Source organism: Aedes aegypti, chromosome 2 (genome assembly GCF_002204515.2).
Source record: "Aedes aegypti strain LVP_AGWG chromosome 2, AaegL5.0 Primary Assembly, whole genome shotgun sequence".
Lineage (NCBI taxonomy): Eukaryota > Metazoa > Arthropoda > Insecta > Diptera > Culicidae > Aedes > Aedes aegypti.
In genome coordinates, this window is record NC_035108.1 from 313,859,938 (window position 1) to 313,882,208 (window position 22,271).

At 40.3% G+C, this 22,271-nt stretch overlaps 2 protein-coding genes across 8 annotated transcripts in view; one reads left to right on the forward strand and one right to left on the reverse strand.

Annotated features, from left to right (window-relative positions):
* LOC5563749 overlaps window positions 1-22,271 on the forward strand; it is a 636,451-nt gene that overhangs the window by 258,689 nt on the left and 355,491 nt on the right. The gene's annotated exons all lie outside the window — the stretch shown is intronic.
* Window positions 1-22,271, reverse strand: part of LOC5570300 — a 124,758-nt gene that overhangs the window by 73,742 nt on the left and 28,745 nt on the right. For all 7 annotated transcript variants that reach the window (XM_021845720.1, XM_021845719.1, XM_021845718.1 and 4 more), the window contains 2 exons: window positions 2,196-2,339; window positions 1,431-1,560 (listed from right to left, as the gene is read on the reverse strand). In XM_021845720.1, coding sequence (XP_021701412.1) covers window positions 1,431-1,560; window positions 2,196-2,339 — 274 coding nt within the window. The remainder of the gene's footprint in view (window positions 1-1,430; window positions 1,561-2,195; window positions 2,340-22,271) is intronic.

The window sequence follows — 22,271 nt, forward strand, 5'->3', positions numbered from 1 at the left end:
AATTAGGATTTTATAAGATACTTATTCAGCTCTTATTCATGCTTATGTCAAACATGTGGTAATAGCTGAAGTGCGACGCAAGTAAAACGTTAATTCGTCTTCTGAATATCCTTTTATACATATACATTTGTTTAGTGGAATATTGGCTTTTTAATTGGGGGAAACATGCCTTGTTCAGCTCATTAGTAAAACAATCTTGCCTAGTCGAATGAGAATCTTTGGAAACGTTTAATAAGTGGCGATTTAACTTTTGTTCATTCTTATGCATAACGTTGAACATTGACCTAAGTTTGTGTTAAAAAAGCACCTTCTCAGCTCTGTATAGAGCAATATTTTTATTCAGCTGTCATTACCATTATTGAACAATGATTAAACATGCATGCTTGTTTGTGGCTCTGAATTGTTAGTTGGGTATACGATGCGATTCCAAAAAGTATGTACTATTACAATGGTTCTAATTATTCGTAAAAGATTAACTATAAATATGTTCGTCAAGCAGGCATTGCAGAATTCGCTCTCATTTGAGTATGAAGCACGATCAAAGCAAGCAAAAAACATCCCATTTGTTGCGGTCCATGATCGTCATTGTATCGCAAGGTGTAAAAAGTCTGATAAATGGAAGCAGCGAGCGAGAGCCCCAAAGAGAGAGCGATGATAAAATCCATTTTTCTCGCTTGTTTACCGTTGGGGATAAGTATTTTTCTTTACTGGCACGATAAACTATCCACGAACTTCCAATAGCTATATTGTCCCCCAGGCTTAGAGCATGTTTAGAGGGGTTTAATCATGCACTACTATCCCCCCAATCTGATCAAAGTTGTAGCAGTATACGATAAACAGTCTCTCATAATGTGCAGCATGTTATGACAGTTACAGAGAGCGATACGTGAGAGATTCTCTCAATTTTCTTAGGATTCAATCCCTGTCGTCAAGATTTGTGAGGGCCCAGAGGCCATTACAAAATTAAAAAATCTTAAAAAAAAATCTCATAGAATCCCAAGAGAATTCTTCCAAGATATCTCAGTAGATTCCTTATAGCACTTTAAAGTATCTCTGTGGATCATTTGGACTGGAATATCAACTGACTTGCTTTTACATTAACCATGTTTTTTTATTCTGCGTACTGATATTTCGATTTGATACAAAACAACAGTTCCAAACCTAGGGAGAAAACTACGATCTGAGTCCTGAAAGCAGAGCACACTAGCCGCACCAATTGTTATCTTCTGTAATGTTAAATAAACCACTAGAGAGCACATTAAACATTCCATCCAATCGCCACAGAGCAAATCAAATCGTAAATTTTCCCATCGCCGCATCCATAAACACCTCCAATCAAAAATTTAAATTCGATCATCGAACATTCCCACTGCGTCCCGAAAGCCAACGAAACAGTCAATCGAAATAAATCGCCTGGAAATTGTACCTACCACCAGTTCCCGGTCGGCAATTATTGTTCCGAAGGTAATCGACATTACCGGGCCCATCAGAGGTGAAACCAACATGGCAGCAACGATGTTCGGTGCATTGTTTTCTACCAGTCCGAGGGCAGCCAGCGAGCTGCAGCCCCGTTCACACAATGGGTCCATCACATGGCAACGGTCGCCATATCGTAATCATCGTCGGGTTGAAGTGAGCGCGATCGCCACCCGAACGACGGGGCGGGAGAGAGGGTAACAGAAAGTGAAAATCAATTAGATTGGTTTCATTTGGTGTCGCAGTGTGTCTGAAACCGATATTAACGAAAATAATGGCCGTCAATTCTGCAACTATGACTTGAAACATTTGATACTATGGCATTATCTCCGGTCCAAAATTAAATATGCTCCTTGGCCTCGGCTCTTATCCGTTAAGAGCTTCCGGAACAAGGCTCCGGCTTTCTTCCAATGCAAGAAAATAAACCAAAAGATGTATTCCTTCATTAGTCCGTTATTTAAAGTGTAAAAATGCCTAAATGCAATCGTTAAGGATGTTAATTAAGATATGAAAGATAGAATTCCTTAATTGTTTTTTTTTTTAATTTTGAACCGCCCTTATACTTTTCTTACGAATGGTGGTTATCGAATTGATAGTCATTATTATCATTAATAGCGGTTCTGGACATACCGTGAGAAATTTCGATGGAATGTTTGGTCCCACCGCCACGCTTCGAACCCAAAACGGAACAGAAACCAAAATCGCGCAATAATACTCACTCGGCCGTAACGATAAGCAGCAGATAGTCGAACGATAACGAACCCCCGGCTCGAACCCCGTCGACCACCTGTTTCACCGTCAGCTTCGACCGGATCGAGTCGACAAAGTTGTTCCATTTGGAGTTTTCCTCGCCTGCATCGTCGCTGCAATTAAAATTCGGAATGGATTCGATGAAAATGATTGCTCCGAGCCTAGCGGATGAAAAACAGTCAGTGGCAGGAGAAAGCTAAGTTTTTGAAAATTTATGATTTGGGATTAGCCGGGTAACGAGCAGAAGCGCAGTTCGATGAATAATGCTGACTTTAAATGGAAGCGGCCTAATCAAATGATAAGCTAACTAAAAGGCAGTTATGCATCAGGCACATTGGAATATAATCATTTGAGTGAATCGAACGGAGAGAATATTTATGAAGCGGTTTAATTTTACTTTTAAGCTACTTACGTTGTATGTGCGTTTCATGTAAAATTTGATATATTTTGTAAATTTGTCAGTAACCTTTAATCTCGCTGTGATAACCAGATTAGCCAACCAATATTGACGCAGATAATTTATTTTATATTTCAAATAAAATATTTGACATTGTAAGCTCGTGCTATACGCACAAAATATTTTTATATTGACACAAGTTTTGAAACTACTTCTAGCAATGAAACAGTACTGCCCAGTTCTATTTTTATACCTATTGATATATTTTCGATCCTTGTTAAGAACCGTGCCCTCGATTTTTCGATGGACTCGTTAGCAAAAGCTAGCGGTGGTAATCCTTCTTGGACATTAGAGTGATGCAAATTTTGAAATTTTAGCTCCCCTATACTTAAACGATTTTAATTATGGTAAATAGCATCCTCCCAAAGTTTGAAGTGATTCAGAAGAAATTTGACTGTGCACACGCCATTTGAAGTTTATATGGAGATTACTATGGAAAACGCCAATCTTTTGTGTTCAGCCCTATATCTCTTTGTCATAATATTTTATGGATAAGTGAATACACTCATCTTATGTGAAAACTTCCTAGCTATAACTTTGCCGAAGATCACATTTTGATTGGACGTCAGGATAAATTATTATTCATCATCATAAAGTTGGTTTGCATGTAGAATGCTTCACCAACTGTTCGGCAGGCAACAGTGGTGCTCCTGGCGGGAAGAATAGATCATAGTAATCAAGGCTACTATGTTCTACAGCAAAAAGGCAGTGTTGCTCTGAAAGTAATTAAATGACCATCTCAGTATGATAAAGACTTTGTTATCAATAATAACAAATTATCCTTACATCCCATCAAAATGTGGTCTTCAGCAAAGTTGTAGTTGGGAAGTTTTCACATGAGATGAGTGTGTTCACTTTTCTTTAAACTATTATGACGAAGAGATAGAGGGCTGAACACAAACGATTGGCGTTTTCCATAGTAATCTCCATATAAACTTCAAATGGCGTGTGCACAGTCAAATTTCTTCCGAATCACTTCAAATTTTGGGAGGATTATTTTCATCATAATTGACATCGTTAAAGCATAGGGGAGCAAAAACTTCAAAATTTGCATCAGTCTATTGGACATCGTAGTGGAAAAAAAAACTTCTTAGAAGGTCACTTCTTCTTTCTTTCATTCACCACTAACAAAAGGAAGGATGAATCTTTGAATTCACAACTTCCTTTCAAAAAAGTGAGAGTTAAAACTGTCATTTAACGTGGCATAAATAGAAGAAAGCGCGTTTCTCCTGAATGAGCAATCAGGTCGATGCTTTAGACAAATTTTCCGGACGAAAATTGAAGTCTTGAAGAAAGAAGCACATATTTTTAATTATGACGACAAAACTGAACAAAGTCGTTTTGACAGATCAATTTAGTGACTATAAGTCACTTAAACTAGTCCAATTAATCATTATGACGAAAAAAACCCAATCTGGCATTCTTCAGATAGGACTTTCTCAAAAATATTATGAAGTAAATTCTAACAAAAGTGATTTAAATAATATTAAAGCTTTATAAAAAGCAAGACTTATGTTCGAAGTCCGTGTAACATGGGAAAAATTCCAGAAACCTGGAGAAAACTTCCAGATCCCCACTCAGTGCCATCGGGGACAAAAGTAGCGTCATGGTACAAAACATTGCCGCATGGATGCTAAATGCATGATTTGCGGAGGTTCTTCGTCTTAGCCAAGACGCTAACAACGTCTGTCCTGTGAAGGAAGGTACCAACAAGTTTGAATGGACAAATTGCGGGGGCAACTATAAGTCTAACTTTTGGGAATGCCCTTCGCGTAAGCGAATCGTCGAGGCTCGTGCCAGGCAGATGAAAAACAATGTTTTTCGTTCCTAGAATTCCCCTGGCAGTATTTCGAACAATGTACGTTTTTCGGTTAACGATCGCTTGCTTAGGAGTCATACCCATCCTACCTTGATACCTTGATAGCTACGGCGTAGCGTCACGCCATTGCCGGGCGTATTGTAGAGCTCCATCTTGGGCGATACTTCTCCAGTTGCCCCGAACGTTTAGAGTCGCCAGGTCCTCTTCCACTGCGTACAGCCAGCGTATTCGTGGTCTTCCCCGAAGCCACCGACCTCTTCCCGGTTCCCTGCTGAATATTATTTTCGCAATTCTGTCTTCCAACATTCGCACTAAGTGACCAGCTCACTGAAGTCTGCCGTATTTTACACGCTTGATAATTTTCGCATCTTTGTACACTTGATACAACTCGTGATTCATGCGTCTACGCCACACACCATTTTCGAGTTTCCCACCGAGTATTGTCCAGCACTATAGGCTCGAAAACACCGAGAGCTTTCCGGTCCGACTCTTTCAACGCTTCGTGCCCGTAGAGAGCCACCGGAAAAATCAATGTTTTATACAGGGCGAATTTTGTTTCCGCTTGCAAGCTACGGGACCTAAGCTGGTTACGTAATCCATAAAAGGCCCTATTCGCAGCCGCAACACGTCTTTTTACTTCGCGGGAAACGTCGTTGTCACATGTCACAAGTGTTCCAAGGTAAACAAATTCTTCAACAACTTCAAACACATCCCCATCAAACACTACCTCAGCACCTACACCTAAGGGTATGCGATATGGATTTTTTCCATGTCGATACGAAACGAAACGATACGCGGAATATCTTGCGCTGATAATGACGAAACGAAACGAAATTTAAAAATGTTTTGGTAAGACTCTTTTCTGTTTGTTTGAAATTTTCTTAATAACTTTATAGGGTTTCATTTCAACATATCTGACATTAATTTAAGGCGAAGTAGGCCGTCATTGAAATTTGTACGCGTCGTTGATGATTGTTGCTGATTCATCACACGATTTCGAATCAAAAGAAAACCAGTTGGTTTTGAACTGACACAGCTGAAAAAGTATCAGAATACTTTATAAATGTTAGCGCGTACAGTGATAGTTTTTCAAGTCGATATAAACTATCAAGACTTAGTTATATCACTTTAAAAGGCAAGCTGAAAAGGCATCATTGTTGCCAAAACGAATGACGGGCAACTAAGAAGTGGGTCGAAAAGCAGTTACAAACATTTAAAACAATCTCAAAAATATTGAGAGGAGCCCAAAGTTAATTTGATTTTTAGAAATGCCTTACAATTTTTTTAATCATGTGGATGTGATGTTATGCTAATATATACCATAAAACATGGAATAATGGTTTTCCTTTTTTTTTCCTGTACTTTATGCTTTGTGGCATGAATGAATGAGATTGGGGACACAAGTCGGTAAGTGATCATGAAAACACTAAACTGAGAAGCAGACTCTGTCCCAGTTAGAACATAACGCCAGAAAGAAGAAGAAAAATAAGTAGAAAAGAGGCATAACTGGAATATTTGCTTTAGTATTTGCTGGAGTATTGAATTTAATTAAATTTTAAAGCATCCATCAACACATACCTAAGAAATCAATCAAGATAAATTTAAAAGAACTGCAAAAGTAATAAACTCCAAGAGATATTGCGGCTGCAACTTAACCAGGATTGCCTGTTGGGGTTAATTTAGAAGTTCCTAATAAATTTTCCGGAAAAGCCTTGCATAAACTGTGAATTAATTCTTAGAGGGATCAAATCTGGACGAAAGCAAACTTTTAGAGTGAACCTTGTAGAAAATACTGAAGGTATTTCTATTATTTTGAAGAGCAAATACTGGAGAAATGATCCTATTCCAAAATCTGTGAAGGAATTTCTGGACGATTTCTGGAAGAATTAAGGATTGTTGATATTGTCTCATTTTCAGATTCTTTGTTTAAAACTGACTACAAAATCACATTTTCACTAAATTTTGAGCCTCGAGAGTATTTTAAAAATATTTGAAAATTTCGAAAAAAAAGTTTTGAACCTGGACTTCATAGCACAGAGGAACCGCAAATAAGACTGACAAGTTCACCCATGTTCGTTCAGACAATACGTCTTTCAATGAGCTAAATTTAATGTTTGGCTCATTTTTTTTTCTCGGGATTTAGATGTCGAAAATCGAAAAAGAAGTTGCGCTTTTCCATTGTGAAATACCCTAGGTACCCCACCAAACTTGAATCTATATCCGGAACCAATTTTGATGCAATGCATGAATCAAATTTATAACTGATTTGTGATTTTTCCCGGAATAAATCATCAAAATCGATCGACAGATGGCGAAACTAGAAAATTTTGAAACTTGATGTCGGTATTGAAAAGGTTAACAATTTTGCTTTGCGGCATTTGGCTTCTAATACTTGTAATGATATATTATCAATATTCGCATTTTTTTTAATTGTGGGTCGTGAGGAAATTATGTCACGTTATAAGTGGAGAGAGGAGTTGGTGGTGTGGTACAGCGTGAATAAACCTAGATTCACTTATCGATAAAAAATAATGTATGCATCTTCCTTGTTTAAGGTGAATATAAATCGAAGGCATACCGTAAAATCGGGTGTAATTGATCAGAAGGGTGAAATTGATCATCGTATCACACGATTTTATTTATTCGTAATGGAGCACAAATATCAATGTAAGCTGCAGTAAATGAACGTTGTTTGTCGTAACTATTGTCGAATTGTGTGTTGTGAAGTTTTTTTGCGTTAAAGAATGTTTATTACCGTAATCCGGGGTATCATTGATCAGCGGGGTAACATTGATCGGAATGACTCATCTCGTAAAAAGTCCGTATCATCATTTATTGAGGAAACATTTCCAAATCACGAACGGTGCTTCTCTTTCTTATATACATAAACTTATGTAAGGGAGGATTTTTGCGAAAAATTGCGTTTACATTATGCGTAAATTTGACAAGTTTTCGAAACAATGATTTCAATGGGTAAGGATGATACTACCGAAGATTCATGTCTCACATAAGTTCTGCAAACGATATGAGCAAGGAAAATGCGGTTCTTACTAAAAAGGCATCGCCGAAAACGATTCCGTTGTCAAAACTTTCATAAGTATGCTCAATTAGGCAACATTAACGAATTACTGTAAAGAATATAGAATTCCCTTAGGAAATTGCCTACCTTTAGGCTTATTCCGTGGTTCGAGGTGTTTTAAATTTTAAGATAACTCAAAAAATAAATGACTTGTAAGCGTTTGGCCTTCATATTCGGCTTCGGGGGCCATGATTTAAGTAAGTAATGACATTTTCAATATTACCAAACATTGTTTACACAGGTGATCAATGTTACCCCATATCAGCTAAATAAAAAAATCACTTAAAACATTTTTTAAACATGCTTAAATCTTTCAAAAAACAAAATGCAGTATATAGTCACGAGCTATGGGTGGCAGTACTTGTTTAAAAAATATAAAATTTGCAACATTTTCATTTTCAAACGAAATATTTAAGAAATATTCAAAAATATGATCAATGTTACCCCGGATTACGGTACTATGAAAATAATGTAAAATTTTAAAATCGTGCACGGTGCAGTATTAACAAACACCTCAGAACTTCTATTTCTAAGCAAGGATTTGAACATGGTATAAACCTGAAAGTTTGTGAGGATGCTTGAGATATATCCCCAAACCAGATTTCATCTTCTAAACTCGTACCAATTAGCTCATATGGTTGAAATAATTGAATTTCTGTTAGATATCATTGAATTCCTTAGGAAATTGCATACATTTAGGCGTTTTCCGCGTAATTCTTGGAATTTATATATTCGTTATTTATATAAATATTGCATTGTTAAGAATTTGTCAAGCATATTCGGATTCAGGGAGCTCAAATTTATCATGTAGATTTGTTTTGAAAACTAACAATGATGGCATTCACAAGTGATCAATTTCACCCCGAAATGAGATCCCCTGATTTTTTATTTTAGAGATATTTGTTAACTCTAAAATGACATTTGTTAGAAAATTTCGGTACATAAGTCGATGAGGCTCACCTTCGTACTTGTTTTCCTGCATTTAGTTGTTTGGCTTTGTTAACATTATAGAAAACAGACTAGAAAAAACGTGAAAAATGATCAATTTCACCCGAAATTACGGTACCCTCAGAATTTCAAGAGCACAAATCTAACGAACCCGACAGCGGTTCAAGCTGAACACTTCTCGCATAACTTCTGTTCTCGCCCTAAAAGCCATTGGTAACCATGTGTGTAGCTCGTTGTTTCTGAGCATTTGAATGGATTTTATTGCTATTTAACAACGATATGGGGAAGAAAGGATCATTATCTACCTGCCCGTGATGTTGGTTTGGATCACCCAAATCAACGCGATTTTTTACGGCGACAGCGACAAACAATCGCTGTCATTTCGCTGCTACATGTAGAGTTTTATGACACAACAACGAAATCATGGCGATTTTTTGTAGCCATCGCGGAAAAAATCGCGTTGATTTGGGAGAGCTGCTCTTATGCTGTGTTAAAAGTGACGTCATAGCGGGAAAGCAAGAGAGAGAACTAATGCGCGCATCAATAATCTGCACCAACTGAGCAAATCCAGAACATCAGGGACTCACGCTCCGCAGCTTTTTTACATTTTTGTACAAACAGTTTTTGCGATATATTAACGGATTTGCTCAACAGGACACGCGATGTTTCCCGGAGGAAACCATGGTTTTTGCTTTCTTCATTCTTATGGAAGATAACATTGCGGTAGTTCATCAAATGCAGTTGTTCCTTTCCTGGGCTATTCGCCGCGAGGAATTTAGGGCAAATGGGCGTTTTTGGAAACTTTACAACGGCAGTGCAGTTTATCACATCCTGCGGACCAGTCAATACTACAGTCATCCAACAGTTATGGATAGCACACAGATATGGATCAAAGTTGGATTAAACGGGGAATATCTCATCAAATAGAGTAGCAATTACGCAGAACCTGATTTACCTACGCGAACCATAAATCTATACAGCATCGCAATCAATAATAACATGCTTAAACACTTTTGTTCCATTCGTAGGATATAAAATGTCATACATATGCCTAGAAGCGTTCATTCATATTTGTGGGGCATTGAAACCCATACTAAAGTTGGTCGGTGTTCAGACAGACCGGACTAGATGATATTTTGGCGTTCTAAAGATACGTTAAGGACTCAATCAAATGTGATTTTTCCTATGCTATTTTTATACAGATGTATCATCAAATAGATAAGTTCCATTATTACAGCAAATAACACAAATATTTGGATATTTCGCATGCCTGGGGAACGTTTTTCTGGAACCATGAAAAAACACTTGGTTCAGTCTGTCTGAACACCGACCAGTTATGAATCTAAGATAAGACGATTCCTAAAGAAACGCCAAAACTTATGCATTCACTAGCACACCATTCGTTTGCCTCGCAGATAATTTGCTGTAATAGTGTTTTGATCCATGATATGAGTCGATTTGATCCGTAATACCAGGCTATCGACATGATGGAGACACCATCTTCTATGGTGACAGAGGGCTCGATTGGCTTGTCAGATAGATCGGGCCCGGGACATCCTGTCTACTGCAAATCGCTGCAGTTGATATAGGGCATGTCCATTGCCTGCGTAATACGGACCCATTTTTGACAGTAGCAGGAGTAGAAGCGAACGCTTTGCCTTTTTTTCGTTCGAAATTAAACTCGAATTTCGCGAAATTCCGTTTTATTCCGTTGGTTTTCAATTTTCCGTGGAAATATTTTAACAATTTGACGAAACGAAACGAAATAGCAAAATACAAATTTCGCCTGTGCGAGTTCCGTGGAATTCCGCGGAATTTCGTTTCGAAGCGTATTTGGCGGAATCATTCGGTATTTCGCATACCCTTACCTACACCACCATGCCTAACTCTAGCTCTACCTGCAACCATGTACTTAATTTCGGTAGAGTTAATGGTCAGGCCTATCCTCGCTGTCTCCCTCTTCAGAGGCACGAAGGGCTCTTCCACTGACCTGCGATCGATTCCAATTGGGTCTATATCGTCCGCAAAGCCAAGGAGCATGTGCGACCTTGTGATAATAGTGCCATTTCTCTGCACGCCAGATCTCCTAATAGCACCCTCAAGTGCAATATTGAACAGTAAATTCGAAAGTGCGTCTCCCTGCTTCAATCCGTCTAACGTCACGAACGAGGTTGACACCTCGTGTGTGATCCGAATAATTGCTTTCGAACTATCCAGCGTAGCACGTATCAGCCTAATTAGTTTGGTATTCGCCGACGAAGGACTCCTCGAGCGGTCTCAGTCTGTTAAACAGGATGCGCGACAGAATTTTGTATGCTGAATTTAGCAGGGTTATTCCACTGTAGTTGACACACTCCAGTCTGTGCCCTTTCTTGTAGATAGGGCGGATGAGGCCATCCAACCAGAAAGTAGGCAATTCTTTGTCCTCCCATACCTCCAGAAGTAATCGTAGGATCGACTGGTAAAGCTGCTCACTTCCATGCTTGAGAAGCTCGATCTCGTTCTTCCGAGCAGCCTTACAGTTATTCAGCTCGCTGATAGCCTTTTTAACCTCTCCTATGGTCCACAGCATGATCGTCATCATCTATGTTCATCCTGTTCCTCGCTACATTTCCATTTTCACCGTTCAACAATTGCTGAAAGTGCTCCTTCCACCTGGCAGCCACCACCGTTTTATCGGTCAGCAAATTCCCTTCTCGATCATTGCACATGGCGTATTGTGCCGCGCACTATTGACCGTTGCATAGAATCTCCGCATATCATTCCGGTTCATGCTTTCTTGAGCTTCAGCTACCACACTTTCTTCGTGCTGCCTTTTCTTTCTGCGGTGGATTCGCTTTTCTTCGGCTCTCGCTGCCCTGTACCGCTCTCTGTTCTGTCGGGTACCGGCCACAAGCATACGGCTTCTGGCGACATTCTTCATGTCTGTCACTCTCTGACACTCTTTATCGAACCAGTCATACTCATCAGGTAAATTATAATCATGCTCATTCATGAGTTAATTTTGTTCGACGGGTAGCCGTTCGAATTTTATCCATGGATGTAATGTTTCACATTTCTTGATAAGATTACAAATGGAAAAGTTGTAGATCTAGCTGGAACTTATAACTTTGCTGAAGGCAACACGCCGTTAACTTTAAAATCTAGTGAGTTACATGCAAATTTTGAGTTTCAAGTCTATTTTCGAAGTAAAATTTCTCAATTTACATAAATGAAGATCACACAGTTTTTGCAGCAAAAGTTGCCTTTCGAATGCTGCTATAAGAAACATTTTATCCAACCAACTCCATGAGCTATGGGCATCTAAAGATAGCATAGTTTTTCACATCTATTTGCGTTCCGGAAGAAGAAGAGAAGAAATGAGCAAGCCGGATTTCTGCACACGCACAACGTCGAAGACAACGGAGCGGTCCACCAAGTTCCGCAACGGGAGAAGAAACCATGCAGGATTTGCAGCGGCCGCAATCGGATTCGGAACTGCGACACGTTCAAGAGGTTGCGTCTGTCCGATAGATGTGAGCGGTACGGAAGTGGAAGCTTTGCTATATGTGCCTCAACGAACACGGGAGCGCACGATGCAAACGAACGTCACCATCCGCTGCTGCACTTCGACCAAACGGTTAGTACGAATTGCAACGTGCATCTGCATCGCCAGTCGGTGATTTTCTGGATGATACAGATCACTACAACGGGAAGCTGGCCGTAGACACTATTCCTTTCCTTGACGAAGGGTCGTCATACACGTTGCTGGAAAAGTCGTTGCAAGCCAGAGCTGTGACGCAGCCGCTCCGAGTTACTTGGACAGCTGGCGTGTCCCGAGTGGAGAAGGATTCGCAAAAGGTAGAGATCTTCGTGTCAGCCAGAGGATCGAAGCAGCAAGTTTGAAACTACCGGAGCAAACGGTCGCTTTGTGGGAAGTCGTCAACGGCCATCCCCTTCTGCGAGGTTTGCCGGTGACTGAATTCCATCTAAGAGTCCCGCAAATCTTGATAGGACTGATGAAACGCGCCTCTTGAATCCAGGATTGGTAAACCGGATGAACCAATCGCCGTCCGATCAGAGCTTAGTTGGACGATCTACGGGCCTAAGTGTGCAAGCCGAGCCGAGTCTGGAATAGTTGGCCATCACAAATGCGAAGTGGTTTCAAACCAAGAGTTGTACGACATGCTACGAAGCCACTACACCCTGGAGGAGTCGGTACACTGCGGTGATTTTCGTGCCGATGCTACCGGAATTCGAAGAAGATAAGCGAGCGAAGGCGATTCTCGGCAATGCGACTGTGCGAATTGGTGACCGCTTCGAGACGGGGCTATTGTGGAGGAGGATGCAGTACGGTTCCCCGATAACTACCCGATGGTGATGAAGCGTTTCCGTTGTCTGGAAAGGCGGCTAGCGAAAGACGATCAGCTGTGCAAGGAGGTAAGCGAGTTGATTAACGACTATGCAATGAAGGGCTACATACACGTAACGACATAAGGGGAGCTAAGACAGTTCGAGCCTGACAAGATGTGGTACTTGCCGATCAGCGTGGTGGTCCATCCCAAGAAGCCGAGAAAAGTGCGCCTGGTGTGGGACGCGGCTGCGGCGACAACCGTGTGTCACTGAACTCGAAGTTGTTGAAGGGGCCGGACATGTTGACTCCGCTTTCCAATGTTCTAGCGAAATTCCGTGAGCGAGTAGTAGGTTTTGGAGGCGACATCAGGGAGATGTATCTGCAAGTGCGAGTGCGTGCAGAAGACAAGCGAGCGCGGCTCGTTTTCCGCGAAAGCGCATCGGAGGAGATTAAGATTTACATAATCGACGTGACGATGTTTGGCGCGACGAGTTCTCTTGCACGGCGCAGTTCGTCAAGAACTGTAACGCACAGGAATACGCCGGGCAGTTTCTGGAAGCGGCCAGAATGATAGTCGAAAATCACTTCGTGGACGACTATTTCGACAGCACGGACACAGTTGAAGAAGCAGTGAAGCGGGCCCAAGAAGTGAAATTCGTCGATTCCAAGGGCGGGTTCGAGATCCGAAACTGGGTGTCGAATTCGGAAGAGTTTCTCCATGGCATCGGTGAGCGCACACCCGACCAAAGCGTGCAGGTCCTGCAGGATAAAGAATCCAATCTGGAGCGTGTGCTGGGAATAGTGTGGAATCCAGTTAGCGACGAGTTCACCTCTCTGGCGAAGTTTTGCGAATATCTGGTGCCGTATTTTTCTGGCGAACGTCGACCGACTAAGAGGGTGATGATGAGCAGCGTCATGAGTCTGTTCGATCCGCTAGGCATGCTGGCAACATTCGTGATTCACGGGGAAATGCTGATCCAGGATCTGTGGCAAAGCGACAGTGACTGGGATCAACCGATCGACAACGGAAGCTGCGAGAAGTGGGATCGGTGGATAGCTCGTCTCCCGGAGATTGAACAGGTGAAGACACTCGCACACTCGCTTGACATCAAACAACGGTTCATCTGATCGGACTCAAGAACAGTCATCTCCTGAATCCATTCGGAGCAGCGGCGGTACAACCCTTTTGTGGCGTTCCGGATCGGCAAGATTTTGAGCCTCACGAAGCACAGCGAGTGGCGTTGCAAATAGAAGAGTGGAAATAGCCTGGACTCGAATAGACCGTGGTTTCGGGGTACACGTTTTCTGTACCAACAGGAAGATCGATGGACGAATCAAGAAGCGGTAGAAGCGAATACTTCTGATAAGGTACGGGCGTGTCATCTGCTTCACGACATTTCGATAGTAGAGCCAATGGTCGATGAGTCGTGCATTTTCCGTTGGTAGGTGTCGGTCAGGGCGGTTGCATGCGTCTACCGGTTCATATCCAACTGTGACCGGAAGAGCAAGGCTCTGGCGATAGAAGCGATTCCGGCAATACTTAGAGTGCGCAGTTTGATGAAGAGAACCATGCCAGCGGTGGCAGGTCCACTGAAGCGAGAAGAGCATCAGCGAGCGGAAGCCTACCTTTGGCGGTCGGCTCAGGCCGATTCTTACGAGATAGACGATGGTGAAGAACCGTGAAGTACCACGCAGCGAGTGGCAACCGATCGAGAAGTGCAGCAGTCTGTACAGCGACAGCCCGTTTTAGACGAGGATGGTGTACTAAGGATGGAAGGCAGAGCGGCACAGGGTTCGTTCCTCCCTTTCGAACCCCGGTTTTCGGCGTAGACTATTGCGGTCCGATCATGGTCAGGGTTGGGCGTAGGTCAGAAAAGCGCTAGATCTGTTTATTCACATGCCTGACAACGAGAGCGATTCACCTGGAAGTGGCACATAACTCGACGACGCTGGCGTGTCTGATGGCGATTTGACGTTTTGTGTGTCGCAGAGGCAAACCGGTCGAATTCTATTCCGACAACGGGACAAATTTCCAGGGAGCAAGTAAGGAGGTAATTCAGAAAATAGATGTAGAATGCGAAGAACCGATGTCGGATGCTCGGACTCGGTGGACCTGCAATCCACCAAGCGCGCCCCACATGTTAGGTGTCTGGGAGCGACTAGTCCGAACCGTAAAAGCAGCATTGGTAGTATTGAACGATGGTAGAAGGTTGACGGGTGAGGTCCTGCTGACTACATTGGCCGAAGCAGAGGACCTTGTGAATTCATGGCCGTTGACGTACGAAGGTTTGGGACCAGTGTTGATAGAATCACACTCAAAATCTCAATCAATACGCTCTCCCGTGAGAGCAAACTCATGAGAGATCTGCTTCGCAAATCTCATGCTTGAGATTTTGATGCAAAATCAACTCAATCAACTCAAACCGTAAAAAATGATTCAGTCGCAAAACCCGGCAAAAACTCGTGAAACCCGAATGTTGTTGTTACCGTTAGAAAGGATTAACATAATTTTACCAGACTAACAAGAAAGTATTGCCGTGTGTGGGTAAACTGTGGAAATACGAGACAATGAGTTAAAAAGGTGATCCAACTCATCCTTGATTTTTTGACTGCTGAGTTGCATGATTGACAACTCACGCATGAAAAATATCAAGCGTGAGTTGTGAGAAATTGAGTTTTTCACAACACTGTTTGGGACCCGAGGCAGCTGAAGCGTTAACACCAAATCACTTCGTGAAAGGTGTAGACATGGCTTTTGACCAGGTTTCGAAGACAGCGAACGCGGATGTTTTGCGAGACCTCTACAAAAGGTCGCAGGTGTTGGCCGATCGGATGTGGGACCATTGCGGAATACGTGCCGGGGATCAACAACCGTACTAGATGGCATGCAGAGAGGATCTGGTGTAAATTCCGAAAATCCGGGTGCTGATGGCCGAGTGAGGCAAGCGTTGGTGAAGACGACGAAAGGAGAGTGCCGGAGTCCGGTTGCGAAGCTGGCGGTGCTAGAAATTCAGGAGCGTAACTCTGGTGTTGGAGTAGCACCCAGCATTACGGGGAGGGGGTATGTTCACACCACCCGGAGCGGAATTGTGTAAACTAAAATCGAAAAGTGCTGTGAAAGGAGAAATAGCAGTTCGGAATTGGTTTTCGAGATTTTGTATTTAGCTATTGGTGATCAAGCCCGAGCGAACGAAACCTGTAAAGGTCCGAACAAACAACTACTAATTGCGAAAAATCTCAAAAAAAAAAAAAGCTGCTAGGCAGTTTGATAGCGTGCATAATTCTTTATTTAGGACTCACTAGTCCAATTTAAAATCAAGTTACTCAGCACTTCGACTGCATTCTCAATCAAGAGAACGTTTTCGAAAATTCATGGGAGACTGATTTGGAAGAAGTGAGAACTATTATTAAAAAATTCAAAAATATGAAAGCTCCTGGCGATGATGCAATTTTCTACATCCTCATCAAGAAATTTCCAGAAAGTCGCTTATCAATCTTAGTTGATATATTTAACAAATGTTTTCAATTAGCATATTTTCCTGACAAATGGAAAAATTCTAAGGTTGTTCCAATTTTAAAACCTGACAAAAATGCTGCAGAAGCTTCTAGCTATCGTCCAATCAGTTTGCTTCCCTCCATCAGTAAACTTTTTGAAAAGGTCATTTTGAACAGAATGATGGCCCACATCAACGAAAATTTAATTTTTGCCAATGAACAGTTCGGATTCCGCCATGGACATTCGACCACTCATCAACTTTTACGTGTAACAAGTTTGATCCATTCCAACAAATCTGAAGGCTATTTTACTGGTCTTGATCTTCTAGACAGAGAAAAAGCATTCGACAGTGTTTGGCATGAAGGATTGATTGTAAAATTGAAAAACTTTAATTTTCCAACATACATTGTTAGAATAATTCAAAGTTATCTGTAAAATCGTACACTTTAGGTTAATTATCAGAACTCTTCTGTAAGAGCTGGTATTTCTCATGGCAGCATTTTGGGGCCAAATACGACTACTAACGAGTTACATAGAATAACATTGTGCAAAATATAGAGGGTTCGATTCCCGGCAAATTAAAAAAAGATAAAACTGAACGGTATTACTGATCTAATTTTATGTTGATCTTCAAAATCGTCACTCATTACATCTTAGAGCAATTACATATTTGTATTATTTTAAATTGCATTTTAATGCCATTATCCACCAGTTAAAATACAGAAATCATTCTCCACTCTTGAAAACGTGACCCCGTCGTGCTACAAAGCGTTCTCTACCTTCAACCATTCACCCCGTTTCAAACACATGCCGTCCTTTAGTAGTAGCATTCACGTTTTCTTTTTCATGTTTTAATGAGATTCATGCATAATGAGTGCAGTTCCAGAGCAAAACTATATAAATCTACTTGGTACCAACGGTTACGGCTCGGGTTTTTCTTTGATACACCGGAGGAGTTATGCTTCTGCTCCACCTCTGTATATGGTACGCGTCAGCAACTGACTTCTAGTGGTGCAGTCTAATTTGGATTGTCAGTCAGTGTGGCAGTGGGTGCACTGACTGGGCTTATACTCGGGCTATACACACACGTCATTACTGAATGGGATTAAATTTCAAAGAACAAACCACACAACTATCCTCTGGTACACCGCTGCCTGGTCCAGCCAAGACTCGAACGCTATTTGTTACAGCCGTAACTCGGTTCCGCAAGAAGTTAGTTAGTGGCACTAACTCGACCTTACTGCGACTGCATGCACACAGCCGACAGACCTTGTTCCGGTGCCGGGTCTTGTTATTGTGACGTCGCCGTCCGAAACATGAGTCGTGTCGGAAAGTGAAGGGGCTGGGGATCAGAAGAAGGCTGTTTGTTTTCTTGTTAACGAGTTGGTCCTGAATTTGAATCAAATTTGGTCAGTTGGGAACCATGTGACACAAAACAATATTTTTGGAATTGAACCTACACGGATACGGGATTCAACTTAATTTTGGGTTGTTTCAACGCAATCCCGTAGTTGAGCCCGATTACTCAATTTTGGCAAAATATCCAAGGTTCCCACTAGATAATTTGCCTTCAATTCTATTAGAAAAATATACTCAATTTTTGGTTGATTCAACACAAAATTGAGTTCTTTCAACTCGAACATAAGGCAAGTTTCTTTTACCCAATTTTAGCTTAATGGTATCCTCATTGGGTAGATGAAGAGAAAAAGAATAGAGTAAGGTGGGGCAAAAGTTCGACCTTAGTGGTATAATCAAAGTTTCCAGGAAAACAATAGCGGTTGAAACAAAACAAATACCATACAGTGAACCTTCAACATAATGGCTATAATTTTGCTGAACAAACTTGCGTCAAAATATTTACCCAATTTTAGTGATGAAAGTTTCAAAAATGATTGTCTTAAACAAACTTTTGCTCCACCGGTGGGGCAAAAGTTCGCTGGCTAAAACACATAATATCGATTCTTTTATGACAGGCATACTTTATACCAGCCGTAAACTTAAGTTTGCCGAAACATACACACTACATGTTCATCGAAAAATTGCCCACAACAGGATTAATTGTTATATACTTGAAATAGCAGTTTTTCGCAAAAGTAAGTTTAAATTTAAAATTTTGGTGACATTTTTCGCACGATCAGGCAAATTTAGCTAAATTTGAAGATAATCAGTGGATTTTAGGCAATTTGCAAATTTTTCCGTGAGTTTATACATGGGTCGAACCTTTGTCCCGCTGATTCGAACTTTTTCCCCCTATGGGGCAAAACATTATGTCCAAGCATTTATGCAAAAACTAATACACCTCAAAGCATCCTTATCGTATGCCTAGAAACACCCTTACATAAAATATTGAAAAACATTTCATCTTCATTTGATTCCATGCAACGAATGTTTGAACGAAAATTACAATATTCACGTCGAAAAACATTAAATAGCCATAATTATTCCAAATCTCAATCAATTTCTATGATATTTGGAGTGAAAGTCTCTTACTTGAATGGAATTCGAACCACCATTACATTTACAAGTTCTGTTTTGAATTGAACTAGAAATCTTAAAAGAAACTCTTGCCCCACTCAAACTTTTGCCCCACTTTACTCTATGTACCGAGAGATTTTGGGTTGAAAGTTGCATAATGGGGCTTTGCACAAAAATCATCCTCTCTCTTTCACTCTTTGTCCTCTAGAGATTCTTTCAGGATTGACATCAGGAATCTTATCAGGAATTCATCCAGGGATCTATGAGATTCTATAGAGAATCCATTCCATAAAATATTTCGAAGGTTTTTCTAAAATTTCCTTTTTCAGGGTTATCAAAAATTCCTCCAGGGAATTAACTGATATTTACTCAGAGGATTTAACAAAACATTTCTCTGAATGCCTCCAGCAATTTCTTGAGAAATCTTTGGAGGTTATCATTATAGAAATTTCCAGAGTGCTCCGTGGAGAAATTCCTTAATATACTTCTGGTATAACTTATTAGTAGTAGGTTATTGAATTGATTTCTGCAGAATGCCCAGGGCGAATGCCTCGTAGGGTCCTTTCAGAGATACCAGGAAGAATCTTTGAAGGGAACACTGGTGGAATTTATAAAAGAATTTATTGAAGGTTACCAAAAAGAATGACGAAGGATAAAATTGGGGAACCTCTAACAAAATTGTAAACGGCATCTCTAAAGGAATTCCTGCTTATTTCCCATGTGGGAAGTTTTTATGAAATATTTTCCAGTATTTCTCGTGAAGTTCTCTGCGAAGGCGCAAGCTGTCCGATTCATTTTTCGCACGCTCGGAGTGTTTTTTCGGATGGGTTTGTTTGCTTGGGTAATGCCTTTTGAAGCCCCAAGCTATCCGATTAATTTTTCGCCCGCTCACAGGTTTTTTTTCCAGTTAGCACTTCATTCGTGAGCCATCGGAGAGATTTCATATCCCTGCTTATGCGTATTAATGCTTAGATTGTGACTGTTCTGGAGGATAGATTACCAACTGGTGAGCTCGTTTCATGCTTGTTATAAAACATTTGTATCATGGTATGTATTTTTTATGTATTTGTTAAACAAACTATGGATGGTTCGTCACTTTAAGTGTTGACATAAGCGCTAATTTATGTTTTATAAAATTTCGAGATTCAAACCTTTGAATAGTTCAATGTTTAAGCCGACGTAATGATAGGTAACTTTTTAAACAGAGGTTACATGAATCGCATAACTTACCAAGGCGAATCCTTATCATAAAGCTTTTAAGATGTACATATTCGGTGTTTAGTAACAATGGTTGTCATATTAACATTCCTTCCCTTCCCCGATGACCGTAAGGATGTGGCCTCGATGTACATTGAATATGGTATGCTACTCCCAAACTACATATGTTTGTTCCCTGTACAACTTCGATTATTCTGGTCAATCACGGAGTAGCAACTACGAATTGTAGGTCATCAATGCTCATGCTCATTATTTTGCAGTATTTCTCGTAGTATCCCTGAATGTTTTCTTGAAGAAATTCTTCCTGCATGTATTTTTGTGGGAATTTTTGAAGGCATTTCTTGAGAAAATTTGTGAACGATTTTCTGAAGGAATCTTTGAAGGTATCTAGGGAAATCACTAGAAGAACCACTGGAAGATTTTTGATAAGAGCTGTTCTTGTTGGAATTTTTTAAGGGATTTCTTGAGCAATCTATTTTGAATTCCTGGTGGAATCGCAGGAAAAATCCAGATTCGAATTTATTGGAAAATTCCTGAAGTTTCGCCGAAGGAATTCCCAAAAAAAAATCTATGGAGGATTTTTTGTTGAAATTCTTGCAGGAAGCATTGGATAAATCACTAAAAAAAATCCCAAGAGACGTTTTTATATAATCCTTTAAAAAATGTATAAAAATTACAAGACAGAATAGCTGAATAAATTCCTGTTAGAGTTTCTAAAGCAACTCCTTGTGGAATTTAGGGAGGAATCCTAAGAGAAACCCCTGAAAAAAGTCCTGGTAAAATCCTTGGGGCAATTTATGATGATGATTTTTTTTATGAATCCATTGAGAAGTATCTGAAAGAATCCGTGATGTGATTTTTGGGTAACGCGTGATGGAATCCTTGGAACAAACTTTTAGAGAGATTCCTGAAGGAATCTTCTAAGAGATTGTTATAACAACCCCTCGAGGAATTATTGGAGACAGCCTTGGAGTAAGCCCTGAAGAATTACTAAAGAAATTACTTCGGGATTTTTTTGAATTGATCTTTGAAGGAATCTTTGAGGAAATCCTCAACAATTTGTAAAGGAACCTTTGAAGGAATCTTTGGAAGAACCTGAAGATATCCCTAAAGGATTTAATAATTACATAAGTAGAATAACTACTGAAAGATGCCTGATAGAATATTTGAAAAACTTCCCATAGCCATTCCCATATCGATGACTGCTCAGAATGTTCCCTGACAGAGACCTCTCATAATTTCAGAGTTTTGTCGGAATACTTCTTGTGCATTTTAATTAGATTTTTTTATCAATATACATTTCTTCCGGTACTTAAATATCGTAAGTTTTGCTCTTCCTTACTACTACTATTGCCAAAAAATCGTTCAAACATTCTCCCCACCAGCCATAGAATTCGAAATAATAACAATCATACATTCAATGGACTTGCCGAGATCATTCAAAATATGTGAATAAATGTCGTGCTGCAACGAACATTGACAGTCGGTCAAACGGTTGAATCAACATAAACCGGTTTGACCAACTTGGTGGTGGAGTCAATGTTGGTCGAACCGTCTGAGCGTCTGGGGGCTGCATATAACTTAAAATTGACTACATGAATCCTAAAATGATTCGAGTAAGTGTGAGTGAGTGTCGCATCTTCCTCGCTCCTTTTGCGTATCCTCTCTGCTTAGTATTTTTTCGCTCACTCTCAAAGCATGCTAGCGAATTCTGGTGATGTTAAGAAGTATTAAAAAGCCTGCTCATCGTATTTATCAGTTATTTATGCAACAAGTTGCAAAATGAAGATTTTTTTAGCACGAGTCGTACACTTAGCCAATAAGGCTTACCAAGTTGGATAAATTCAACGATTGCTGAAACAATCGAGTTTTGCAACGATCTAATTTTTTTTTTCAATTATGAAAATTGTTGTTATAGTTGTATTATCTCTAGGCTCATCAATTTTATTTTTACTCAGAATCCCTCACCTGAGTCGAGATCGTCTAATTAATTGATGTAGAAGCAGATGCTGGTTGACTAAGTTATTGAGAAATCCTGTGAAATTCAATGAAAAAATTTAGATATTAATTTACCAACTCCCAAAACCAACTTTAACTTAAGAAAATTATGTGTTTGAATTACGAAATCAAAAGTTGTTTTCTTCAAAAAAGCAGTTTCGTACAATGTATGTAAACAACTTCGTACACAAATTCATACTACAAATCAAGACAAACAATCGA